This window comes from Gossypium arboreum, chromosome 8, assembly GCF_025698485.1.
Source record: "Gossypium arboreum isolate Shixiya-1 chromosome 8, ASM2569848v2, whole genome shotgun sequence".
NCBI classification, from domain to species: domain Eukaryota; kingdom Viridiplantae; phylum Streptophyta; class Magnoliopsida; order Malvales; family Malvaceae; genus Gossypium; species Gossypium arboreum.
Window position 1 is genome coordinate 7,240,085 of NC_069077.1, and position 25,925 is coordinate 7,266,009.

Below are 25,925 nucleotides of genomic sequence, written 5' to 3' on the forward strand. Positions count from 1 at the left end.
GCCTTTCCCCATCTTCTTTTACCAGTTTAGTGACCTACCATCATCTCTGCCCCTTTATTTATAATCACTAATACCAGCTTACATCTGTATAAAGTTCAACCCCTTTCTGTACTAACAAATAGAAGATTATCGAGGATTATGTTCCATGTGAATATGAAGAGTCCGAAAAACATATATTATAATAAGAAAAGTTGTTTGCCATAAGTGTCACGGTGAATCTTGCACATGCCATGACAGCAGCAACGTATAAGGAACCTTTTCAGTCAACTTAGCAGTGTTCTTTTTTTCCATGTTAAGAATTTTGGGCCTATCCCACATGCTCGGACTAGCATTAATCATGATCCAACATTTTTACAAAGATAAGCAAATTATTTTGAAAGTAACCATTTGTTTTGACAACCTATTGTTATAAAACACCCAGAAATTAAGATGTTTTAATCCATAGAAACAAGAACATTACTGTTGCCTGCCATGTATGCTAATGCACAGCTTTCTGTTTGCTATATATATAACCTAATACCTACCCACAGTAGTTGAGTTTGTTTTGTTCCAAAAATATAAAACAGTAACTTACATATCAACTGTAAACAAACACTGGTCTTTTTGGTCCATTTTTTGTCTATTGATGAACAGCATAGCAACCCTGTTCTATATGCATGTGTATATGTTTATGTATATACATACGTATATGTATATGTATGTAGGCCATTGGCTGTCGGTCATGAAAAAAGAGCTCTGAATAAGATGTTCACAGATTTTTTTTTCTTTTTTCGGTTTTCAAAATGATCCATAGATGCAGTAAATGCAAAATCTGGCATTACAGTGGGGTTGATACTTGCTTCAGGCTTACGTCAAAATCAAATAGTAGAAGTTGTTCTAGCTTTTTGTATACTAATTCCGTAAGTAATGATTCGGATTCCAATTTTGTCTTTCTGGATTTAATGCATTTCTGATTACAATCAGCGTTGATGATTACAAAAGGTTAAAATATGTCACAACTCCCTGTATTTTTTGAAGATTAGGATTTTAGTTCCTATACTTATATTTTATGGAATTTAGTCTTTTTATTTTTATATTTTGAAATTCAGGTCCAATTGTTAATACTGTTATTTTTTTGTTAAATTCATTGCTGTGATATTTTTAAAATAAAAAACTCATTTGATAGTCATTTAATCAAAAATGAATTTGTAATTAACTTGAATTTAACAAAAAAATTGACAGTACTAAAAGTTGAACTTGAATTTTAAACCTGAAAAGTGGAAAGACTATATTCCATGAAATAAAAATATAGGGCTAAATTTTATCTTTGAAAAGTACAAAAACTTGTGTACATTTTAACCATTACAAAAAAAATAAACAGTTTATTTATAGGTTTATTATCGTATCCATTAAAATTTTAAAGTATCAATATATTATGAATTTATTTTGTTTAGAATAACATATTATGAATCTCTAACAATATATATATATATATTATGAATTAAATTTTCGAGCAAGTAAAAGTATCGTGGAGGCTTTTATATTTGTATTTTACCTCTCTACTCAAAAAATGAGTAAATTAGCTCTTATAAATTAGACCAATGAGCAAACTGATCATTCTATTAAAAAAATTCATTCATTTTTGTTGTAAAAAATTTGTCCATATATGTCAATATGATGTATATGTGGCACGTCATATATCACTGGTTATTTAATCAACCACACCAGTTTTTAACAATACAAATGAATGAATTTTTCAACAAAAAGGACCAATTTGCTACTTAATCTAATGTAAATAGACTAGTTTGCCCATTTTTTAAATATATGAGGCAAAATGTAGTCTAACTCCTAATATAAGGGCTTTATAGTACTTTTACCTCTAGCATTAAATATTCAAAGAGGGAACAAATGTTGAAATTTATTTTGGAGGCAAAATTAAATTATAAACTTTTAAGGGGTGAAATATAATTCTATCATTGTCTTAATTTATTATTTTACATTTTTTAAAGGTATCATACTAGTGCAAATTTACAGTTGTATCTCAAAAGTATTTTAAAGGACTAAAAAGCAAATTTTAACAATTTTGGAGTGACCAAAACCTCTTACCGCCTCCTCTTGGCCTTGATTTTGGATCTAATGTGAAGAAAGATTAAGTTCGAGCAGAGCAAGGACTTCATTTTTAGTTACTATTAAATATCAATAATTCAATTTAAAGTATTCTAGTTGTTTTAATAAATGGAAAGAAAATTTTGGCCTTCTAAAGATTAATTATTTAATATAAATCCTTCTAAAATAAAAAATTTTAATTTTAACCCATCAAAATTTTATAATTTTATCTAAGCTCTTTCCCTAATTTCTTGATTTTGTTAATGCTATATCATTTTTAACGTATCATATCAAAATTCCTAATTTTGTTGTTCCTACAAGGACATTCTTGATCTTGTTGACCCTACGAGGACTATATTTTTTTAACACATCATATCAAGCTACAATATAGTAAGTGCAAATAGTTTTTAAATATGCTTCTAAGCTAATATTTAATTATCAAGATTTTGACTAGACGGATAAAACGACTTAATTTAATGTATTAAAATTTGAAGTATAATTAGAATTTCTAACCATATCTAGTTTAGCATTTAGTACAGAGATAGAGCGAGAGGGCAGGCAATAGCCTTGACTCCTTAAAAATGAAAAAATTTATATTAATTCATTTAATTATTATAAAATTATAAATTAGTGAGATGATAAAAGTGTACTTTAACCCTTTCAAAATATTTATTTATTTATTTATGCCCTAAAACAATTTTTAGCCCCTAAAATTATTTTCATGCTCCTGATTTAATATGTACCAGAAGAAAAATATTTGATTGAAAATATCATATCTTTCCATTTTCTTATTAAAACCACGATTTCATTCGTAATAATTTTTTTTTTAAAAAAAGGAAAAAAAAATCCCTTATAATTTTTTTATGAAAAAAGTCCTCTATAATTTTACGATAATTATATCATATCCATGCTAATCCCAAAGTAGAGAAAGTATACATCAAATTTGTCCAAATGTTATTGAAGGACAAACCTCTGCAAATTAGAACTCATGTTTAGGGTTAATTCACCAAAAGTCTCAAAGTTATCATCTAGATTTTAAAATGGCCCATAAACTTGAAAATGATCTAATTTAGTCTGTAAAATATGAGTACTATATTGATCAGATTATTCTATTGGCTTAACCGTCAGTTCAGGAGTTAAATGTCAGTTCAAACTTGGCGTGGAACGTATTTAAAATACATGGATTAAAATTTAAATATGTGTGTATTTACCGCGTAAACAATTTAAATCTAACGTGTTAAAAAAATAACCAGTATCAATAAAATGTACGAAGGTTATCTTTTTTAGTTTGTGTAACCCAAGCTATTCATATGGTAGGTACATATGTTTTTAAAAGTATCATATTGGATTGGACATTTAAACCCAAACATGATTGATATAATTTTGATACTTTAAATATTTAATTCAAACATTTTAAAAAATTTAGTAAGGTTATGAATGAATTGAACTTGAACGAGCAAACCTATGCCTATGTTCGTTTGTCTATTTTTAAGTTTGTTCATGTTTAGTTTGTATTCAATTCATATTTGTTAAAAATCTCAAAATTGTATTTGTGTTCTTTTATTTAAAATTTATGCATGTTCATCTTCATTCGTATAAATTAAATGAAGTTGTACATAAACATTAGAAAAACACATTTGCAAACATGTTCACAAATAATATTCATGAATAATAATAGTAAACAAACAATAAATCATTGAGTATAAATTTAATAATTATATTATACATAAATAAAATACACACACAACACATAATTATATTGTTAATTATAACAATCAAATAAAAAATTAATTTAGATGATTTATTAAACAAACTTGTTAAAAGAAACTTTGCTGATAACTGCACAAAAATTGAAGTGTTCTTCAAATGTTTTGTTCATAACAACCCTAAACACCAAAGAGTGATCTTATTCTCACATTTATTGTCTTTATTTAATTATTTTGCAATTGACAAAGTAAAAAAGAAAATTTCAGAAGAGACAAACAAAACCATGAAATTTGGTTCCAACCCACCAGGCTAGCCTAACAATACTTTACAACTTCCAGTTTTCCACAGGGTAATGAATGTAGGCATTTCATTTTCATTACACAATCACCCAAAATAAAAAAAAAGGGACATCATCATCAAATCTAAGGTTGAACATGTTAAAAAAAAAAAAAAAAACCTGTTTCACTGAAATCTCTGTAAAAAAAAAAAAACCGTACAGTGTCCCATGTGAATTGTAGGATTACACTCATACAACACAAAGGTCTTCCCTTTCTTTCTGCCATTGATGTACCTTTCAAATTAATGCCTCAACTCAGTTGACAAAATCAGCAGCTTTATTGCTTCTCACACAAAAAAAAAAAAATTTGGGACCAAACTCAAATCAACACATTGGTTTTAAAACAGAATTTAAGACTACATGATGTTTGGAAACAATATTGAAAAACTTTGACTGTTGTTTTGCAGGTAAGTGATTTCATGGAGATTATTTTCCAGGGAAAAAAGACAAGTTATAAATATGACAAATGAACTCGCATTTATTTTCCAGGAATCATCATCAAGGCAAAAGCCCTTTCCTTACAAGAATATAGACAAAAGTGAAGAAAGAAAATAAACCCAGAAAACATTGATTCATTGATGTTGTCCTAACATTACAATGATGAAACTAAAAAAAAAAAAAACAGCAAATTCCTACCAGGCTATCATGTTTTGAGGTATGTAAATGGGGTTAAGTGTAATTTTATAAAATTACACAAATCTTAGTCAAGGCTCAAATCAATCTTTTTTTACATTAATGGAGGATTATGGGATTATTTTCACCCATTCATAACGCCCTTGAAGTGGCAAATCATTCACAATATCAAAGTTATACCTGCAAGAAGATATCGTAAGACTCGGCCGATTAAAACGATTGGAAAAATGAAAACTTCGAAACCCACTTACTTCTCCATGAACCGTCGATGTTGTTGTTGTTCCGCGTAGACGAAGAACTCTTCCATTTCTTGCGTTGACGGGACAGACTGTAGCACATCGTTCAAGTCCTTTGTTAAGCTACACGGTGTGCTTTCTCTCGTGCTCCTGCATGAAAAAGAAGTACAAGTTTTAGACATTAATTAACTAAAATTCACCTAATTACAAAAACCAAGACTAAAATTCCAATTAAAATGGAACAAAATGTTCATGTAATGCAGTGACCAATTTGTCACTTATTACTGCTACACAGAGAATCCCACATTCATGTCTGAAACTAGGCCCCGTGAATATGATATATCAATATCTAACACATAAGTTACTCGTTTTCGACACATATTTAGATATGAATAATGAGATATAATATTTGATATAAAGACGTCACTTGGATCAGAGTTCGAGTAACATAAAGCTACCAAAAAATGGCAGCTTGCCGCCTAGTATTGCCAATTTTTTTTTGTCATTTCATTTTTTCTCTTTGTACAATGTACTTACCAATTTCCCATTTAGACCCTAAACCTACGCACCTAATTTTTTTTTTTCAATTGAGAATCAAAAACTTATCAATGTCTCAACAATTATTAAAAAAAATTCATAAATCAAAAGCAAAAACCAAAGAACAAACATTTAACATTTAAATCTTTTTTGCTAATAATATGCTAAATTTTTTTCATGATAATGGAAGCAACCCCATACAACAGAGAAAGCCCTAATCCTATGCAACAGAGTGGGAAAAAAAACCTTTGAAAGCTTATGTAAGCTAAAAAAATGAGGAGTTTTTCAATAAAAAATAAACTTTTTTTAATGGCCAAAGAAGAAGAAGAAAAACCAGACCTGTCTCTGAGTTCAAAATCCATAGCTTGTTCTGTTCCACAACAAATCCCTACTTCAAGAACAATTTCCCTATTCCCAAAACACCCTTTACTTTTCTTTCCACCATTCTTTCCTTCCTCTTCTTCTCTGAACCCACTTTCTTTCTCTTCTTGTCTCTGATTCGTTTTACTAGAAACAGGGGAAGCCAGCTTTTCCAACCTACGGTTCCTCAGTTGAAGATAAGACAAGGAAGAAACATCTTGGTTCGAACCAACAACTTGGGTGACTTGAGTTGTTTTTGAAAGCCTTTGTAAAGCTAGAGTTTTAGCAGCTCTGGTTCGAGACCCCATTGTTGAACGATGAGAAACTTCCATTACTGCTACGTCTCCTGTTATCTTAGACTTCTTCATTGAAACTTTACACCCCCCCCCCAAGACACTTTTGTGTTTTTTGGCCCTGTTTTCAGTGAGAAAAAAAAAACAGTTTATGATTGTTAGCAAAAGGAGGCTTTCTTCTTTAAACAGAGGAGGGAAAATGGAGGGACCAAGTTTTTGTAGTCTGACAGTGAAAGGAGGAAGAAGGAGAGAGAGAGAGAGAGGGAGAAAATATTTAGGATTTTGGGGGGTTTAGGGGAGAGCCGCTGCCATTTTTATTTTCTCAATCAATGGTATTTGGATTGGCTAAACTGGCGGCCCCATTGGCCTTTTCAGATATTCTTTTATATAATTATGATTTTTTTTGTAAATGGAAATATTAATTTTGGTATTTTAAAAGATATGACATTATTTATTAAAATTTTAGTGTTAAATAGATTTGTATGATTTGATGATTATAAATTTTGAATTTTAAAGATTATCCATGCTAAATAGTTTTTTTTCATAATCAGTATCTTTGTTTACACAATTTTTTGAATTATAGATAGGGTTAAGAAAATCAAGGGAAGTAAAAATTATGTATAGAAGTTGATATAAAATAAAAATTTGAAGGCAAAGGGGAAATTTTGTAATTAAAATTGATTTAAATTGAAATTTTAAGAGTTGATTTAAAAAAGGTTAAAAAAATTAAATTAAATTATTTATATTAGAGAGCTCCTAAAAATATAATTATACATTCAATTAATGGAGGCTCAATTACACCTGTCAAGATGTTATTCGAGGAAGGTGAAATGAGCTTGGATACTTTAAAGGCTCTTGCAAGAGGAATGTGACTTTAATGTATTGAAACTTGAAATCCAAAATGCTTTCCGATTATTAATTTAATGCAGTGATGTTATAATTGAGAAAACAAGAACTAGAGATAATGACGAAGAAGATGAAGGAGAAAGAACCCTTAATATATTCTTTGTCCCAAGCTTTCCCTTATTATTTACATTGTGGGTTGATTTTAATGTGTTATGTTTAGTTTTTTTTGTCTTACACTATAATATCATTATCGTAATTAATTCTATCGTCACTATTATTTTTACACTAACTACATGTAAATATATTATTCATGTAAAAAACCCTAAATTTGATTTACACCATTAATGCTTAATAAGTAGTCTTATGTCCTCATGATATAACAAATTTTATATATTTTTCGACATAATTTCTTATGGATTTATTTGAGTAAATTATGCATAGAAATATAAAATAAAAATATTTATTTTAGAACATAAAGTAAAAATCTTGCGGGTAGGGTTTCAAAGTGAAAATGAAAAGCTCCAACTTTGCAACTAGGGAAGACATTTTTCTTTGCCTTTTAGTGCTTGTTTTGTGGTTGGTATTTTAGTATAGAAAAGAACAACTTTAGGTTCAAAGCAATCTACAAATGTAAGTTCTTTTGTTTTTGGTTATTACTTTATTTTCATAGTAGTTGTTGGACTCACCATGTTAATGGGATTTTTTTAAAATTTCTTATTATATTAACGGTCGAAGATAGTATTTTCTTAATGGACCTAAATAAAATAAAATAAAAAATCTTGGAGGGATTACAACATGAATTTTGTATTAAAAAAAGTTAAATTAAGTTATAAGCTTTTTAAAAAGGACTAAAAGAGTAATTAACCCGCCAATAAGACATTGGTATTATTGTGGCTTTTGAATGTATTAGATGATGAATTGGTTAGTAAAGATTATTCATGAACCATTGAAGACGTGGTAGTTGCAGGAAATGTAAAGGATGCAATGAGGAACCAATTTGTGCCTCGGATTACCCTTTGATTTGGTCATCTGTTTTTGTTATTTTCCTACCCCATTTGAGTAAAGGGGCTGTGGTGATAAATATATTTTTTTGGTATTCTGTTAAGGCTGAATATATGTATATGGTTTTCGTCACTTGTGAGCTCAAGTGGCTGAAGGCCTTGCTATTGAGTTTAGGTGCTCATCATCCTAAAGCTATTTCTTTATTTTGTGATAGTCATTCTGTATTAAATATTGCACAAAATTTTGTATTTCACGAGTGTACTAAATACATTGAAGTGAATTGTCACTTTGTTAGAGATGCAATCCAAGATGGGTTGATTGCACTTTCTTATGTTCCAACCTCCATTTAGTTGCTGACATTTTTACAAAGATACTTGGTAAACCATAATTTGAATACATTCTCGGCAAATTAGGCATTAATGATATGCATGCTCCAACTTGAGGGGGTTGCTAGAAAATTATTATCAAACGTTATCTTTTAAAAATATCTAAATATATTGTATATTCTTATTCTTACACGACTCATCTGTGTAAATATTATATATACTCTTGAAATTTATCTATAAGATTAAAAGGAGTTATCCTAATCTTGTCATCTTGTTACAATGAGACATTGGTATTTTGAATTAAGATAAATGGATAATTGCAATGTATAAGTCTTCAGTCTCATCACATGGATATACCATGTATGAGTTATTTGTCCATTGTGTTTCATACCCTGTTTGTAATAGTAAACTTTACAACAAAAAAAATATAAACCCATTAAAATCGAGAGGAGCGGCAAAGCCCTATATGTTCCCTTTAATATTAATGTTTGATTTTTAATACTCAAATTTTAATTAAAGTCAATCTCGAGTTGGATCCCTGAATAATCTCTCTACTTCCTCTTATTAAAAAATACTTATATTTGATAAAATATTTAAACATAATTAACTCAACATAGAGTTAATTATATTTTTATGTCTTAATAAATTCACTTTTAAATATATGTTCTTTTTTTCCATTTTCTCATAAGGTGAAATTAATGTTTCTCAGACAGGGGCAACTGCCCACCAAGTAGGGGAGCAAGACCATTTGGATATGGTCAGACATTTTATACGTAGCTTTCAAATAGTCTATTGCCTTTTATGTGTGAGGCTTTTAGAATTTCTTTGTTTTTTTTTCTTTAAGCTTGCTAAGAATATTCCTTTTCTATTTAATATTATCAATTTTAATATTTTATAATAATATAGTTTATTTTTAAAAACATCAACTAATTTTTTTATATATTTTTCTTTACATATAATATTTATATATTAAATATTTATTTATTATAAATTCTAATATAAAATCAATTAATCATTTCGTATCATTATTTTTAGTAAATATAATTTTTATATGTGAAATATTTATTTTTTATACCTACATTGTGGGTATTGTAAATTCTAATATAATAAAATCAAATAATTATTTCAAATATCATTTTGTACATAAAATATTTCAAATAATTATTTAAAATACACATTCAAAAATATATAATACTAAAATTTGTCAATCTCATGATATGGATGGAAAATAAATAAATATTTCACATATATAAATTATAAATATTTCAAATTCATCATTCAAAGATTGTATGAACTTATTTTTGAACTGTGGTATGAAACTTAGGTTTTGGTTAGATTTGATTTTGCATGTGTGACATTTAAATTAATTTAAAATATGGTTTTAATTAATTAAGCATAAAATATAAGTTTTATTAAAATTAAGTTAAAATCACTTTTCGCTACTAATGAGTATTCCTAAAGAAATCATCGAAGTTAAACTAAAACATTTCTTTTTATAACTCGTCAACTTTTCTGGAAATAAATTAAATTTTCTTCTAATATAAATAAATATTTTAAGTTTATTGTTTTATAAACTCTGATCATACTAGGTCATCTCGGCAGCCAATATAATCTCTTGAATTCGAGTCTAATGTTTAGGCTGGGTTGGGGAGGTTACACTTTATGTGTAGTTGTCTAGTTACTTTGTCAGCAACGCCTATTTTTAACAATAAAAATGAATAAAATTTTAAACAGAAATGATCGATTTGCGCTTTGATCTAACATATATGAATTATTTTACCATTTTTTAGTAAAAGGGAAGTTAATAGTGAACAAGAGTTCATTATGTTTTTGAAAGAAAAAAAAAGGATAAACACTCAATGTAATGGGAAAATGTTACACGGAGCTTCTTAACTACTTTCATATCTAATCCATTAAGCAAAGCTCATTGGAACATCCAATAATAAAAGTCAACCCAAGAGTCGTGGGGGTCATTTCTACTTCTTCTACTTTGTTGAAGTAGTGCCCATGAAACATCTTTTGCAAAACATTTCTTGAAATACAAGTTATTCTTAATGAAGAGTTGTTCTTAAATGAGAGCTATTCCTGAAAAAAGGTTAATCTGAGTTCTTTTAAATGTGAGTTGTTCTCAACATAACTGTTCTTATTAGATGTTGTTTTGAATAAGAATTGCTTTGTGGTAATGTTATTCTTGTTGATTCTTCTTAAAAATACAATTGATGTAAATAAAAGATATTTCAAACAACAGTTGTTTTGAGCATAATTATTATTGGAACACAATTATTCTAAACAAGTCATCTCGAACATTAGTTGTTCTCAAATGACAATTACACTGGATGAAAGTTGTTCTAAACTGGATCCTTGTTCTAAGTAATGTTGGTACTTGTTCCAAGTTAACCTTGTTATTATCATAATATGTTTATTACAGGATTTGCAATTTTCTAAAATATAATCTTATTCATCCTTGAAAAGAAAAAAGAATTATTAGTAATCAAAACTAAATATCTATACACTTTCACTTCTTTTATACTCGCTCTTTCATAACCTCCTTTAGAGGATCACTTGGGTTCAAATGTTTCATTCAAAATCCTTTTGCACTGTTTAATTTACTTTAAATTCTCTTCACAATTTTCCTTTCTACATTCACCTTAACTCTCATCATCTTAAGTCACTTTCAACTTTCATCATAACAATGCACCTATTACCACACTTTATTTTCAAAGTTTGCTTCAATTTTTCTCTACATCATCTCTTCACGATATTTAGTCCTACTTGTTTATAGCTTTTCTTTTTTTCCATCCAAAAAAAACTCATTGTGAAAATATGAAACAATACATAAAAATTCCTTATTTTGTCATGGCTAGTAGAATTTATGTTGGTGGGTGGGGATAAAAATAAGCTTATGAAAAATTAATGAAGGCTTCAAGGTGTGTATCAATGCACTTTTTTTAAGGTTCTATTCGTCCCCACCTATATTATAGTGTGCAAAAGAGTTACTAGCAAATGAACTTCGAGGATACAATGAAGCCCAATGATTGTCTACGTTTTGCATTGACGAAAGCAGTCTATTGAGGAATGCATAGTAAGGATATCAATTTTTATGAAGAATCTAAGAATATAAAAGATGGTGGGAGATCATAAAGAAACTTTTTTTTTTCTATATTTTTAGATTGTCATGCAAATGAAATTTCACTCCTATTTATAGAAAGCCTCATGTCTCGTCATAGTAATATCTTTAGCCATAAACATAATTATTTAATAAATATCTATATAAATAATTATGATTATTTATTATTAATTAAGTAACATAATTTTCAATAATTTATAACTTTTCATCTATAACTATTAAAATATTATATATTTTTAAAATGTTGAATCTCAAGTATTAATAATAACAAGATGTTAGAGATAGTTTTCATCATTGTTGCAATTTTTATAATTAACTATGAAATAAATAATAAAATTTACCTACAATGTGAAAGATTCTCTCATGATTCCATAGAAGAAAAAATATATGAGGCCCATAGGTTGATTTGGTTCATTAGTGTTAAAAGTACAATTTGAAGTTAAGTGTGAATAAATTATATTATACATTCATGTTAAAAGATCATTATGACATACATATGTACCAATTATGAGGATACATCGCTTTACTACTCTCTTCTATATATATAATATTTCTTTCGACAAAATTTTACCACTTTTTTTTTTTAGGGCACGATTATCTATAGTCATTACATCATCAATTAATTCTATAAACACAACCATCCTATGTGGGGGAATCTTTTTTTCCCGCCAAAACCACTTTCACTTATTTGGGGCTTTGATTATTGCAACCCCCAATTAATAATTTTATAGAGATTCAATTTTGTAGTTAGTGGAGGAGTGAGGTTAGAAAAATTTTTAGGGTGAAAATTAAATTATAATTTTTAAGATAATAAAATGTAATTTTATTATTTTATTAGTCTATATTTTTATAATTTTAAAAGATTAAATTAAAATTTTTTATCATTTTTAAGGGATTAAAGTGTAATTTTATCTTTATTAATTTAAAATTTTAAAAATTTAAAGGACCTAAATTTAAAAATTTAGATTTTAGGGGCTCGAGCCCTATCAAGCCCCTTAGCTATGTTCCTGAGTTGATGTTGTTTATGAATTAGGTGATTCATTCGATTTTTGAGGTCGAGTTTAAATTTGTTTTTTTTCTTTTAAATTTTGGATTGATTCAATTCGATTTATTTTATTGTTTAGAAATAAAAATAAAATAATTTTATATTAATATTGATATTTTTATAATTAAATTAAATTAATTATTCATTATTTTTGAACAATAAAACAAATAATTTGAATAAGTTGAACTTGAACCTAGATTATTTTAGAATCGAGTTTCGATCCAATCCATGAATATCTTTAATCAAATTTTTAATAGTGTCGTTAAAATTTTTCACTTGTAGCATTACTTTAGGATAAGGCGATTATCTAATATAGATTGGTTTTTTATCAACTTTTTCTAGATAAAAAAAGTTACTTCTACCCATAATTCTCCCAAAAACATTTAAATTAGAGAAAAATACAAATTTAAATATATTCAAACCTTCTAATTATTGCAGTAACAATGCTGCAAACACTCAATCCAACTTATATCATTTATTACAATTTCTATATATTAAAAACAACAACCTCCTCCTCCTTAAAAACTTCAAATTTTATTATAAAAAGTGTTAAAGTTTGTGTGGATCGAATCTTGTCACTTATTGATGAAATAAACACAGTGGGTACGTACCGTACAACACAAGTTGAATTATAAATATTTAAACAGAATAGGATTTTTCAACCCTTAAATAGATGTAGTCGAAATTCTTCTTGTATCATTCGTTTTTTAAACATTAGTGAATTTTCTTCGTTTTCCTATGATTTTTTTCCCGAAAGAGTTTTCATGTAAAATATGTGTGTTCTTATTTTTCTTTCAACAATGAGAGTCTTTAATTTTATTAGGAAAATTAATTAAAAAAACTACTTTGTTTCATTATTTATGCTAAAGTAGAATATAAAAGAAATTTGTTAAAAAAACGTGATAAAAAATTATATTGAAAAATAGAAAATAAAAGATTATAAAAGTTTGAAAGGTGAAAACAAAAATTGTTTTGATCCACTTATTGAAGGTTACAAATTTAAAGAGTTGGAAGGAAGGAAAAGACTAAAGACTCTTGCTTTTGTCTTAACCTTTGTTTCATTGTAATAATATTATTCTTTTTAATATTCAATCAACCAAAACATTAGTATATATAATCATCTTTAAATAAAGTTTTAACTTTATTTTGTTTTTTATAAAATGTCTTTCCTTTGCTTATCATTTAGTGAAGGTATGATGAAACTTTATGAAGATGTGTCATTCTCGTCGAGATTCTTTGCTTTTGTTTAAGCAATCGAAATAACTACTCCTATGGCTTTCAATTTTTAAATAAATAATAATAATAATTTTGAAAAGTTGGTGGTTATCCTTGAATTTATTAAATCCAAAGGTTAATCAATTTAGGTAATATTAAGGTAATTATCCTTAAATTGCTTAATAAAAAATCAATACTTCAACAATTTTTATATATAGAGAGAATAACTCTTTAATATTGTAAAATATAGAAAAAGGTTATACGATGTTTACATTTAGGGTCATGACATGTGTATGAATTAGGTCTTATTCTCATAAACTATTAGGAAGCATAATTATCCTTTTTTATATATAAAAATAACTCAAAAGCCGTTATATCAAATTAAAAGCATTAGTAAGTATAAGTCTGGATACTCTACGTTAAAAGAAAAGATACAATGTTTATTAATAGCAAATTTATAAAAATTATTACATAAATTATAATAGGATATAAATAAATTAAACGAGATATTATATGTGCACTATACAAGAAAGAACTCAACACATATTTTTTACTAAATAAGTTGAAGGCGGTACATTTGCGTGAGGTGGTGGCAAGTTGGTGGTATTAATGAGATGATACTTTGATGAAAGGGTTTTTTATTGAAATAATTTAAAAAAAAATTATTTATTAAAATAAGTTGTCAGTCCGATTATTTATCAAAATGGGTTGTTTTTTTCATTCGCGCCTATCTGACAGGCGCGATTCAATTTTTTATATTAATTTTTTTTGTTTTTTAAATAAAATATTTTTTAAATTTTTATTAAAAATATTTAAATATATATACAGGTAAAAATACGGTCTAATGGGTCAAAATACAAGTAAAAACGGGTCGCGCTTGTCGGATATGCGTGATTAATTGAGCCTGACAGGTAGGCGCGAATGGGCTGCCCAGACATCCCGCCTCCGCAACAACAAACCGCCCACCCCTGCAGCTTCTACACTGCACAAGAGCTCTCCTACTGACCTCTGTTGTTGCATGCATGTAATTTGTTTGTTATTAATTATTAATCATAAAATATTTATGTTTAATATTTATAGTTTTGGATTAATATTTTGTATGAATGTAATTTTTTTGTTTTCTATAATTTTTTAAAATTAATTTGTTAGTAATTTAGGACTATGTTAAAACTTTATGTGTTTGTAATTATTTTAAAATTAATTTAAATACTTATACCTAATAAAACGAGTATTAAAACAACTTTATAATATTATTAACTTTCATCGACTATATAATCCACAAGTTTGACTTAAATATTAATGTCCACATCTTTCATGTGTTATTAAAATGCATACTTTATCCGGATAAAGTATGTATTAGTAGATTCACTAATATGATTATATATATATTTACGCATGTATCACATTACAAAACAAAAATTTAAATACTTATACCTAATAAAACATGTATGTCATTACAACAATAGTTATTTTCCAAATAACATATTGTTTTATAATTTTATTTTTATTTAATATTTTAATTTAATTTTAATAATGCATACTTTATCCGGATGAAGTATGTATTAGCAGATTCATTAATATTTTTAATGTTTTGTATTTTAAGCAATAGAAGTTCCTATGGGCCCTACCATTTGTGCCTCTGAGATAGGCACGATTAGTCGCGCCTCTGAGAAAGGCTCAACTAGTCGCGCATTTGACATAGGCGCAACCTGTATTTGTATCTATACGCGGGTCATATTGATCCGAAAATAAAAAAATAATAATTTTATTTAAAAAAATTAATATAAAAAATTAAATCGCGCCTATCTGATAGGCGCGAATGAGAAAAACAACCCATTTTAATAAATAATCGGACTGACAATTTATTTTAATAAATAATTTTTTAATTGAGTAAAAAACCCCAAGATGAAATGATGATGGTGAAGTCTGAATAAGCAAGGGTAAGGTAGTCGGATTCAAAATCAAAGTGGTTGTTAATAAAAAAATAATTATAATTGATATTTACGAAAAGGAAATTATTTGGGAGTCCTTGAAATTGCGTGTAGGAGAGAAAAGAATATACTGACAACCCTAAAGCCCCCTAAATAAAAAGTACAAATCCCTAAAACCCTAGGTTCTTTTGCATCATTATTTTTTTTAATGTACAAACCCCTAAAAACCCTACTTTATTTTACTTTGCATGTATATTTTTTGTGGTCTTTATTTCTTAATTTCATTTCGTTTTCGTCTTAGGCTTAGCCCCCCAAGAAGGCATAATAATTTTCTTTTGATTTTTCTAACTTCAATTTTTTATCAATTCATCTCAAAATAAAAAGTTGATATTTGTTCAAATATCTTCTTCATATTTAATTTTTTTTATATATTTTATGTCCTTTTAAAGGTTTATATCTGAAATTTTGATTGAATATTTTAATAATCTAGTCTTTAAAATTCAAACTATTTTAATATTTTTTATATATAATGTTTTGAATAAGAATTTTGTGAATACAAAATTAACACTTTGAAAATTTTTGCTTTTTTTTTATGAGAATCTTACTTGAATGAGCTCTCAATTTAATCTAATACAGGAGAACAAAAAATTAAATTCTGTTATTAATCTTTGGATTTTAAGTAAGTTGTGTATTCTAATTTACTTCATTTCAGATTTTGTACTTTTTAAGTTTTGAAATTTTAGTTTTGAACCAAATTTTGTCATTAGTTTCATAAGTCGTGATTTAGCTATTGTTCTTCAATTTGATCACTTTAGTCTTTATAATTTAACTTAACAAATTTAGCAATTATTGTTTGTTTAAGACTAAAATTTTAAAATTTAAAATATAATGAACTAAAATCAACAAAATTAAAATATAAAAATTAACTTCATAATTTATCTTTTAGGAGAATTGACAATAACTAATAGGAGAAATTGAAAAAAGATATATCTTTTTTTTTTTTTTACACCATGCTTACTTTTTACCCATAACTCCTCATCAACCCTTAATTTGGAGGAAAAACACGTTTAAGCGCCCTGTTCATGGGCTGAGCTATCTACCAAGGCCTAAAAGTCCACTTGAAATTTGAGAGCGTTTAGACAAAAAAAATAAGTCCGTTTAAAATATGGGTCAAGTTCGAGTTTGAACACTCAAGACTCAACCTTTTGTTAAGTTTGTAATATTTTATATTATGTAATTTATAATATATAAAAATTAAATTTATAGTAATATATAATCTGCTAAAATGTAAATATTTAAAAATATTATAATAACTTTAAATAAAAATTTTGATTAATAAAAATATATAAAATATAAAATATAAAAATAAAATTATATGAATATATTTTTAAAACTTAAAAAAATTAATATGTATAAGTCTAAAATGAGTTCGAGTTAATTATTTATAAATATGAATGAACTTTAAAAACATAAAATATATTAATATTAAACTTAGATTTATCTAAACTTGTTCCAACTTGACCCATAAATATTTTTAATTCAAACTCATATATTTCTAATTATTAAATAAAAATCACTTTTTGTCTATATTTTTCTATCATTTATTTCAGTGTATTATTTTTTAAAATTATTGAAGAAAAAATTTCAGTGGAATTTTGTTTTTAACCCCTGGCTGTTTTTATTTTTCAAGGTTCCCGAGGATGATGAAAGGCCGTACAATTGGCAAGCGTGTGATTTACTCGGCCCGATAATGACATTGCTCGGATCTCCAAATTCCCTTTTCTTTACTCTCTTTTCCGTTTAATTACTTTTAATTGTTTTTTCACGTCCTCCCGCCTTTTTTTTTTAATGAAAATGTGAATCCAAGCGCTAACATAGAGCGTGGGTTACACATACCGATGGAATCGCTTATAACGAGTGAAGAATGGTTTTTGGACAGGTTATACCTCCGGGCCCAAAATTTCATGTTTTGCAATCGCTTTTTTGCCGACATTGCCTGTAAATTTTTGGTTCTCTTTAACCAATCAGAGGGCGCGTGAGAAAGTACGTACATTAAGAATTATCTGAAATAATCTGAAGCCCAAGCCCAAAACCCTAAATAAAAGTTCACCGGTCAAGATCCGATTAAAAAAAAAAAATTTTAGACCGGACCTGAATCCAGCGCCACCTATTCAAAAGCTCATATTACTGCTTGAAAGATAATAAAATATATAATTTCATATCAATATTTATATATTATTTTATAATTAATTCAAATAAAATTATTTTTATTTAAATTTCGACCGGGTCGGATCAAATTATGGACAAAATTCTTTGTTCAAGCTTGATCTAAATTAGGACAAACCGAAAGGATTCTGTCATGAATAACTCTATTATGAATTATAGACTAACAAAATGCACTAAATGAATCAAAGTTGGTTCAAATTAATTTATGATTAAGTTGGTTCACAATATCAATTCAATTTATAAAGTTTTAAAATAGTTTAAGTCATTTGGTTATAAATTATGAATCTTCATAATGTAATCGACGAGTTTAGTTGACTTTTAATTTATATTTTTTCTTAGTTTTACATATATTTAAAGTTAAGTAAACATAAGGCAATTATTTAATGTACTGTTTGTAGAGTTTTTATATTTTTTACAAATTTAAAATTTAACCAAATCCATAAAATTGATTCATTTTGTAATATCTACATGCTTAACAAGTCAAACTATAAATATTCTCCGACCATATCTATTTTTTCAGAAATATTCGTAATTCTTTTTAATAGTTTTATTATAGGTTCTGATCGTATTTATTTATTTTGATATAATACTTAGAGCTACCCATAGCCCCATTCTCAACTCATAAATAGAGAGATAATGTGTTTCAGCACACTCAAATTCACATTCTACTACATTAGTAACAATGCTGAGCTAAGACTCAATTAACCACAAATACCCATAACTTGGAGTATTGTCTTGAGAAAGGGATAAGTGAATTAAGCTTAATTTGTTAGTTGATATTGATTTACATTTATAAAAAGGAATATATGACGGAAAGAATATAAGTTGCAACTGAAAAAGAGATGTAATGCTTATGCGAAGATAACCCTTTATGGGTTTTGATGTTTCTTTGGTCCATTATGCTTATTTTGGGCTTGAGCTTATATATATATATCAAATCTGGGCTCACTTAATTTGAGATATTAATCATCTTAATAAAAGCAAATGTTTAATTATGGTTTTAGTTTATCAACTAATTAATTTTAGGATTTAATTTGAATATTTTTCTTGGTACATATTGTTAATTGAAATATGATTGATTGGATTTTAGGGTACCTCATCGCCAAGCGGAAAATTAAATTATAATCATATTAAGATAAAGGATTAAATCTAACATTTTAACCTAATAGGAGGGTTAAAATCCAAATTAAACCAAAAACAACAAACTCGCTCGCTGTACATGGCGCGGGACTCCTCACGGCTCACTCCAGAGCCGCGTTTCTTTTGCCACTTAGGACCGTCACCGTCCTTAACACATTAAAATCAACACGTGTCAGAAATAGATTGGATAGTAAGTTCTAGAAGGTCATAGAAGACTGCGAATCATCCAGAATCTCGCAGCACCGAACAAACCTAACCGCCCAACTATAAATTGACCTCTTTCCTTTTCATTCGTCCAGTTTCCAATCTCACGCAAAGCGGCAATTAGAGGAATAAGAACTAGAAAAGCTTTTGCGATTGCGATCTCAGGTGCGTTTCTCTCCCTCTTCTTACAGTTTACATTCCCCTAATAAATTTGAAATTTGGATTTCTTGATTCAGTTTAGTCTTTGTGTTTATATTTTAAATTTGAAGCGATTTTGATTATGTATATTTTTGGTATTGTTCAATTCGGTTACGTTTGTAGTTTGGATTGTGTGTTATGTTTCACTGTGGAGTTGTAAATTTTAATTTTCGTGGTTTGTTGTGAGGAAGATTGGGAGTTTTTAAGTCAATCGAATTTTCTTGGGTGAAAAGTTAGGTTTTTTGTCGTTTAAGCTAGTTACTAATTGGCTAGTTTAGGTATAAATTTTGATATAAATATGTAACTTTCAAATATAGATGTTGGATGTTTGCCATCGAGTAACACGGATGAATGTGCTGAAGTGCTGAAATCTAGTTATTTTATTTTGAGATAAACACAATAAGAAGTGTTTAGTAGGAAAAATTGCTTGTAAAACCAGAAAGTATTTCTCTTACAATTAATTGTATTAAGATTAATCAATCACAAATCAGAATTACGTAGGTCTAGGATAGTGTCATACTTTTAAGCGGTGAATTCAAGCATAATTTTTATAATTATTGGACATCATATTATCATAATAAATTTTATTGTAGGCAAGATGCTTCCTTATAATTGATCCCATTGATATGTTTGAACTTCTGTTTCGACAGGTTATCTTCTCCAATAAATTAGTGGTTGCATTTTTCTTTTTCTTGCAAGACCTTTTATATTGAACTGCAGGAATGGCTGAGGTATTAAATTCTTTGCATATATATTAACTTTTTTTTTTTATTCTTTCCTTTGCTCTGTTATATTTCTTTGCATATCTGCTCTTGGTTCTTTATAATATCTTTCATCAAAGATGCATGTGAACTAATGATGGCTTTGGATTGGTGGCAGGAGGGTCATAAGGTCACCTTGAATGTGTATGACTTGAGTCAGGGACTGGCTCGGCAGCTGTCGATGACCTTATTAGGGAAGGTTATTGAGGGAATATGGTAAGCATTCGTTTGAGGGTAGACAATAGTAGCATCTGATTGTTTGCGATTTTCTGACTTGGTTCATTGGTTTTTCTTTGCTTGATAGGCACACTGGTATAGTAGTTTATGGTAATGAATACTATTTCGGTGGAGGAATCCAACACATTCCTGCTGGGACAGCACCATACGGGAGACCAATTAAAGTGATCGATCTAGGTGTCACTCATGTGCCTAAAGATTTGTTTGAGATGTATTTGCAGGAGATTAGTCCTCGTTACACAGCCGAGACCTACAGTTTGCTTACCCACAATTGCAACAACTTCAGCAATGAAGTTGCCCAATTTCTAGTTGGTACTAACATTCCAGACTATATTTTGCAACTTCCAAATGAAGTTATGAGCAGTCCAATGGGTTCACTTTTAAGTAAGTTACCATAACCTATGTTACTTGAACTCGAGTGTAATTGCCTTTTCAGCTAATTAGTTAAACAATATGTAAACATGACCATTTTGTTCATGCTTTATACAGTGCCCATGATACAAAATCTGGAGACAACTTTGAGGGCAGGTGCTGTTCCTCAAGTTCCCCAATTCAAGCCTTCTGTTTCTGCTCAGCCATCTCAGCCCTCAAGTGCCAGTGTGAACAGTTCATCTGATACCACTAAGAAAGACGAGGTTAGCAGTAAGGTGAAGGCTGATCAGCAGCCAAACCACGGGGAGACGGATAAGACTACATCATCTGTCAAACCGACAGGAGCACAGGAGAAATCATCGACCAGTGGAGCTGCAACAGACCCTCTTGGGGATGCTCGAGCCAAGGTCCAAGAAGAGATAAGCCGTGAATTTGCTGCTATCATGGCAGCTGGAACGCTGAGAGCTAGCGAGGCAGCTGCACTGGCAACCAGGAACGTGATGCAGAAATACGGACACTTGAATGTTGTTATGCCACAGAGTTAGAAGCAGGCGAATGTGATTTATTCGGATCTTGCTCTGTAGGTTGCAAAAATATGGATTTGGGTTAAAAAGAAAAAGTGAAATAAGTTGTTTCAGCTTTGTTTTCAATTTTAAAATGAAAAATCAATCAAATCAAATTATTTGTTCCTGTGATATGATCTTGTTTACCTGTTAGTCAAAAGTAATAGAGTGGGGTCATTTTGATTTTGGGGCCAAGTGTAATAAACCCATTAATATTTATTTCACATATTTTTCCATCATGGTTTCCTTGCATCTTACAAATTATATTTTTTATTTTCAATTATCGTATTAGGTGAAATATAAGATTTCATTTCATTGGAAAGGGTGGAGACTGGGGAGAGAAACAACTAGAAACATCACCAAATGCCAACAAACGAGTACCGATTAATCTCCTTAATAGTGGATTTGAAAGAGGGATTATGTTGCATCTATCCCAATCCTAATAGCAGGTTTCAACCATTTATACAAACACGCAGTAGTCTCCTAACTCCACCGATTAATGGACTCGAAAATTTTATGAAGAAAACAAGTACAAGCACAAGAAAGTCGAGGAACACAACCATCATAGGTAGAAGGAAAAATTATTAATCTGGCTAGACTTCATCCTTCTAGAAAACTTGGTCGGAATCTGGAATACGGACAAAGCCTATGATAGGAAAGGGGCCAGTGACCGGTTGTTCCATGACCAAACAACCAATCACCACATCAACATCTAAACTAATAACTAAACAAACACAGCTGCTCGAGATCTCCTACCGAAGATTTGAGCAGGCCAATGGTGGCAGAGTAGAAACGAAAAAGATAAGCAGCATACTGGAGGTGCTACCAACAATGGATTGAAGCAGTGGGAGACCGTCTAGTCAAGGTCAGCGACAACCCTCTCTCCGACAAAGAAAATGCACGAAGCATGAAAGGTGTCGTTTTGTTATGCTTTTGGTTGAAGAGGGGGAGAGACCTTTTGAAAAGCCTACAACGGTGGCCGGAGAAACAAATGGCACCGGCAGAAGTAGCTCTCCTCGGGAGAGCAAAACAAGAGAGAAAATGGGTTTATATTTTAAACCTTTTGAAATTTCAATAAGAATTTGATTAATAATTTCTAAATTCTACCTTTTTCTTTTCCTATCGTACTCTATAATAACTTACAAATCACAATCTTTGTGGTACCGTAAACCTCTCTAACACCTACCCATGACGACAAAATCTATTGCACATATAAGGTGTTTTTATGCCTTCAGGCCTAGACCATCTAGAGATGCTCCAACTTCAACTATGCCCCATACACTCAGGCTTTTGATGGTCACAATGTCTATATCAACACATCTTCCACCCTTTCTGTCGAGGTCCAAACTATTCAAGTAACGGTGGAATTTAGAAAAAGAAATGAATAGATTAAAATTATTGTTGAATCGAATTGCTCTGAGCTCTTTAACAACGTTGAGGATTGGCTCAAGTTTCATAAGAATTGGATGCTATTATTCACAACATTCTTGATTTATCTTCCTTTTGTACATTCCCTATGTTATGACATTATTATAGAATAACTTATTTAATCAATGACAAAAAACACTAATAATTAACTGATCATATCCAATGAACTCATTGATTATACCCTTCAAACTCTCTCTTTTGTTGTAATCTAAAATTGTTTTATTGATAAAATAAAATATTTTTACTTGAAGAAAGTGTAAAGACTATCAATTTGAGTGTCAATAATTTTTTTTTCTTCTTATGTTGAAGATGTTATTGAAAAGAAAACATAATAATTAAATGAAAGAGAAAAGACATGATTGGATAACAATATATATCGTATTCAACAACAGGAAAATGACACAGTAATAATTATCAAATCATGACTTTAGGGGCATCTCGACTTTCTCGGATTATGTGTTCCCACAAAGACAAAAGCAATGTCCAAATTTACTGAACCCAACCCCAAAATTATTTCTTCACACCAACACCAAACAAAAAAAGTTGTCCTTCTTCACTGTGACATAGATCTGTCACAGTCTACACACAGCTAGCTGCCCCCCTTCATTTCCCTTCTTATCCTTTCCTTTCATCTTTAAAGAAACATCCCCATGGAAGCTAATCAATGCACTTAAAAGCTTCCTTAATAGAAAAAGAAGCAAACAAAAGCAATTCACTAGCAATCACACTTTCGTTCACTTGCAAAAAAGTTACAAAAAAGAGGTTCATATCCCACCCACCATAAGAAATTAATTATATGAATGATAGGAATAAAAGTATCATCATGACTTAATTAATCCAACATGGAATTGAATGAAATCATAGAAACCATACCACCACCATTATCGATCATCTATATATGATAAAACATGTAGAAATATATATATGTTTATATATATATAATAGAGTATCTTTCTTCCTATACATTTCTAGTCCATAACCAAAACAAAACTCATCACAAAAAGGACAACAAATATATTAATGGAGGATCTAAAAATATAAGTAGCTAGGCATAAAGATATCACAAAAACAAATTAACAATATAACTTTTTTTTTTTGTCACATATTCCATGTTCTTCAAGCTTCAACTCCGATTACATCACCTATTGGAAATAGGGTTGGGACCGCTCGGAACCTCGTGAGCTTCGGCTCCAAACTCTCTACGTGACGAAGACGACGTACCCAAGGTTCGTGTTTGCTTGGGATGCAAATTCATGTTTGAGGAAGCATCTAAAAGAAGCCTTTTGAAAGGGATAGAAGGGGTGCCATTGGGTGAGTCCATGGGGTAATTTGTGGGTTTAGGGTTAAGGAGTAGAAGGAAAATGAAGAAAAGGGTGAGAAGGAAAAGGAGAGAGTGGGATTTGGCAAAGGTCTCAGCCACTATGGATGATGATGATGATGATGATGGTGTTTTAGGTGTAGCTGCCATGCAATCAATGAAAATAAAAAACCACCCCCCAAGATCCCACAAGGGTTCAATATCCATGAACCAGCACCAACGCTAGAGGTGGGGGAAGGGGAATTTGAAAAGAAAAGAAAGTTTTTAGTAGAAGTGAGTGGAAAGTAAGGTTTGGAATTCAAATACACATTTGTTGAAGAAACAAAATTAAAAAGAAAAGTGGGAAACCAACTTGACATGGAAGCTTTATATCAGAAGTCTTTGCTATTTGATTGATAAATTCACCAATAAGCCCTTACATTTTTTATTATTCAATAATTAAGTTTATGAAACTCTAGTTAATTATGAATTTTATTCTTATATTTTCTTAAAATTAAGAAATTAGTCCTAGTTAATTTTATTAGGATTTGGTCCTCATACCATACAATAACTGAGAAAACCCTTAATTTTTACTAATTTTTCGCATATAAATTGTTGAACAATTGCTTTTATTGATTATTTATCAAAAAGTTGTTGAACTAATGTTTTTAAGTCAATGAGTTAACGATAATGTTTAATTGTGTTATCTAATTTAATTGATTATTCAATTTTTTTATAAAGTGTGATAACCAAATTTAATAAATTAGAGGATCAAATTTATAATTAAAAAGTTTAATTTTATTTAGTTATTTTTGGATGGGTATTTTTTCTTATCATGAGTAATGCCCTTACTAGGGCTTAGATATATAGTAAAGTTTGATTTTATTTTATTTTATTTTATGAATCATCCATTTGACACATGATTACATACAACCAAAAACATTGCATTAAATTATTGCCTTTTCCAAATGGTGAATTTCTTTACCTATGGAAGCAGCTAAAGTTGCTAAATTATCGAGGGGCCGTTCGTGGATCATGTTTTGCATGATAAAGCAAATTAAATTATTTGTACCGTTTTAATATTTCTAAATACCTATTAAACAAATTAGATTGATGAAAGATTTTCGATTATTTTGAAAAAGTAATAATAATTTAAGTGCTGTTTATTCAAAGTTGACGTATTTTTTAAAACGTTTGGTATGGTGATTATGCAAGTCTTAAATTTACTATATTCATATTATTATCATGATATTCTAGCCAATTAAGTTAATAGGCTCATAGGTGTGACACATGTAGTGGAGTACAGGCTCAATTCTTATTAAGGGTTAGTGTTAACATTTTATTAGTAGGTGATTATGTGTCTCAAAGAAGCGCTCAAACCCTAGAGGCTCCCATTAGAATCAAAAGCAAAAATTTTAATAAAAATTAATATCAGTTTTCTGAGGACCTGATAAGAAACTTTGAAAACTTTTTTTAAAAAAAATCATCCTCTCGAACAAATTTGAGAAGTTGGTGCATGTTATTGAAAAAAATAAAAAAGAAAAGTTAAAAAGGGGTTGAAAACATGAAGAATATTTAAGTATAGATTTAAAACACAAATGGGTGGAAAATCAAATAAAATAAAGAATCTTGAAAGATATGAAAGAAAAGGTGTAATGGGAACAAAATAGAAAGGAAAATAAAGGAAAAGAGGAATAGAATAGGATATGGTGGCTTTTATGGCTTGGCCGCTTCCCCAAGAAATCTTTCTTTGACTTCTTCTACCCTTTAATAAATAATATGCTAATGATTTTTTGCTTCTTTTTTTCTGCAAAATAAC

General features: G+C 29.1%; 3 protein-coding genes across 8 annotated transcripts; 1 reads left to right on the top strand and 2 right to left on the bottom strand.

The window, feature by feature from the left end:
- Positions 1 to 4,580: 4,580 nt before the first annotated feature.
- Positions 4,581 to 6,554, bottom strand: LOC108469011 (cyclin-dependent kinase inhibitor 3-like). The gene is made up of 3 exons (XM_017769893.2): positions 5,875 to 6,554; positions 5,014 to 5,148; positions 4,581 to 4,942 (listed from the first exon to the last, which is right to left on the bottom strand). The coding sequence occupies exons 1-3, from the start codon at positions 6,261 to 6,263 to the stop codon at positions 4,873 to 4,875; spliced, it is 594 nt and encodes a 197-aa protein (XP_017625382.1). The 5' UTR covers positions 6,264 to 6,554; the 3' UTR covers positions 4,581 to 4,872.
- A 12,705-nt stretch (positions 6,555 to 19,259) lies between these two features.
- LOC108467432 (uncharacterized) lies at positions 19,260 to 21,620 on the top strand. Of its 6 annotated transcripts, none has more exons than XM_017768042.2 (5): positions 19,260 to 19,415; positions 20,099 to 20,179; positions 20,328 to 20,425; positions 20,514 to 20,830; positions 20,936 to 21,620. In XM_017768042.2, the coding sequence occupies exons 2-5, from the start codon at positions 20,171 to 20,173 to the stop codon at positions 21,361 to 21,363; spliced, it is 852 nt and encodes a 283-aa protein (XP_017623531.1). In that variant the 5' UTR covers positions 19,260 to 19,415; positions 20,099 to 20,170; the 3' UTR covers positions 21,364 to 21,620. The 6 variants fall into 6 exon arrangements, with proteins under 6 accessions (XP_017623531.1, XP_052887554.1, XP_052887553.1 ...); XM_053031593.1 differs by lacking the exon at positions 19,260 to 19,415 and adding an exon at positions 19,523 to 19,543; XM_053031590.1 differs by lacking the exon at positions 19,260 to 19,415 and adding an exon at positions 19,747 to 19,890.
- Positions 21,621 to 23,800: 2,180 nt separating this feature from the next.
- LOC108469206 (CLAVATA3/ESR (CLE)-related protein 41-like) lies at positions 23,801 to 24,486 on the bottom strand. Its single transcript, XM_017770102.2, has one exon. The coding sequence runs from the start codon at positions 24,332 to 24,334 to the stop codon at positions 23,948 to 23,950; it is 387 nt and encodes a 128-aa protein (XP_017625591.1). The 5' UTR covers positions 24,335 to 24,486; the 3' UTR covers positions 23,801 to 23,947.
- Positions 24,487 to 25,925: the final 1,439 nt, after the last annotated feature.

Bases quoted from the DNA above. Each gene is read 5' to 3' on its own strand.
- LOC108467432 (XM_017768042.2), top strand. The intron at 20,426-20,513 runs GTAAGCATTCGT...TTTGCTTGATAG, and splicing joins AAGGTTATTGAGGGAATATG to GCACACTGGTATAGTAGTTT. The intron at 20,831-20,935 runs GTAAGTTACCAT...TGCTTTATACAG, and splicing joins TCCAATGGGTTCACTTTTAA to TGCCCATGATACAAAATCTG.
- LOC108469011 (XM_017769893.2), bottom strand. From the start codon at position 6,263: ATGAAGAAGTCTAAGATAACAGGAGACGTAGCAGTAATGGAAGTTTCT. The intron at 5,149-5,874 runs GTCTGGTTTTTC...TTTTTCATGCAG, and splicing joins GATTTTGAACTCAGAGACAG to GAGCACGAGAGAAAGCACAC. The intron at 4,943-5,013 runs GTAAGTGGGTTT...ATCTTCTTGCAG, and splicing joins CATCGACGGTTCATGGAGAA to GTATAACTTTGATATTGTGA.
- LOC108469206 (XM_017770102.2), bottom strand. From the start codon at position 24,334: ATGGATATTGAACCCTTGTGGGATCTTGGGGGGTGGTTTTTTATTTTC.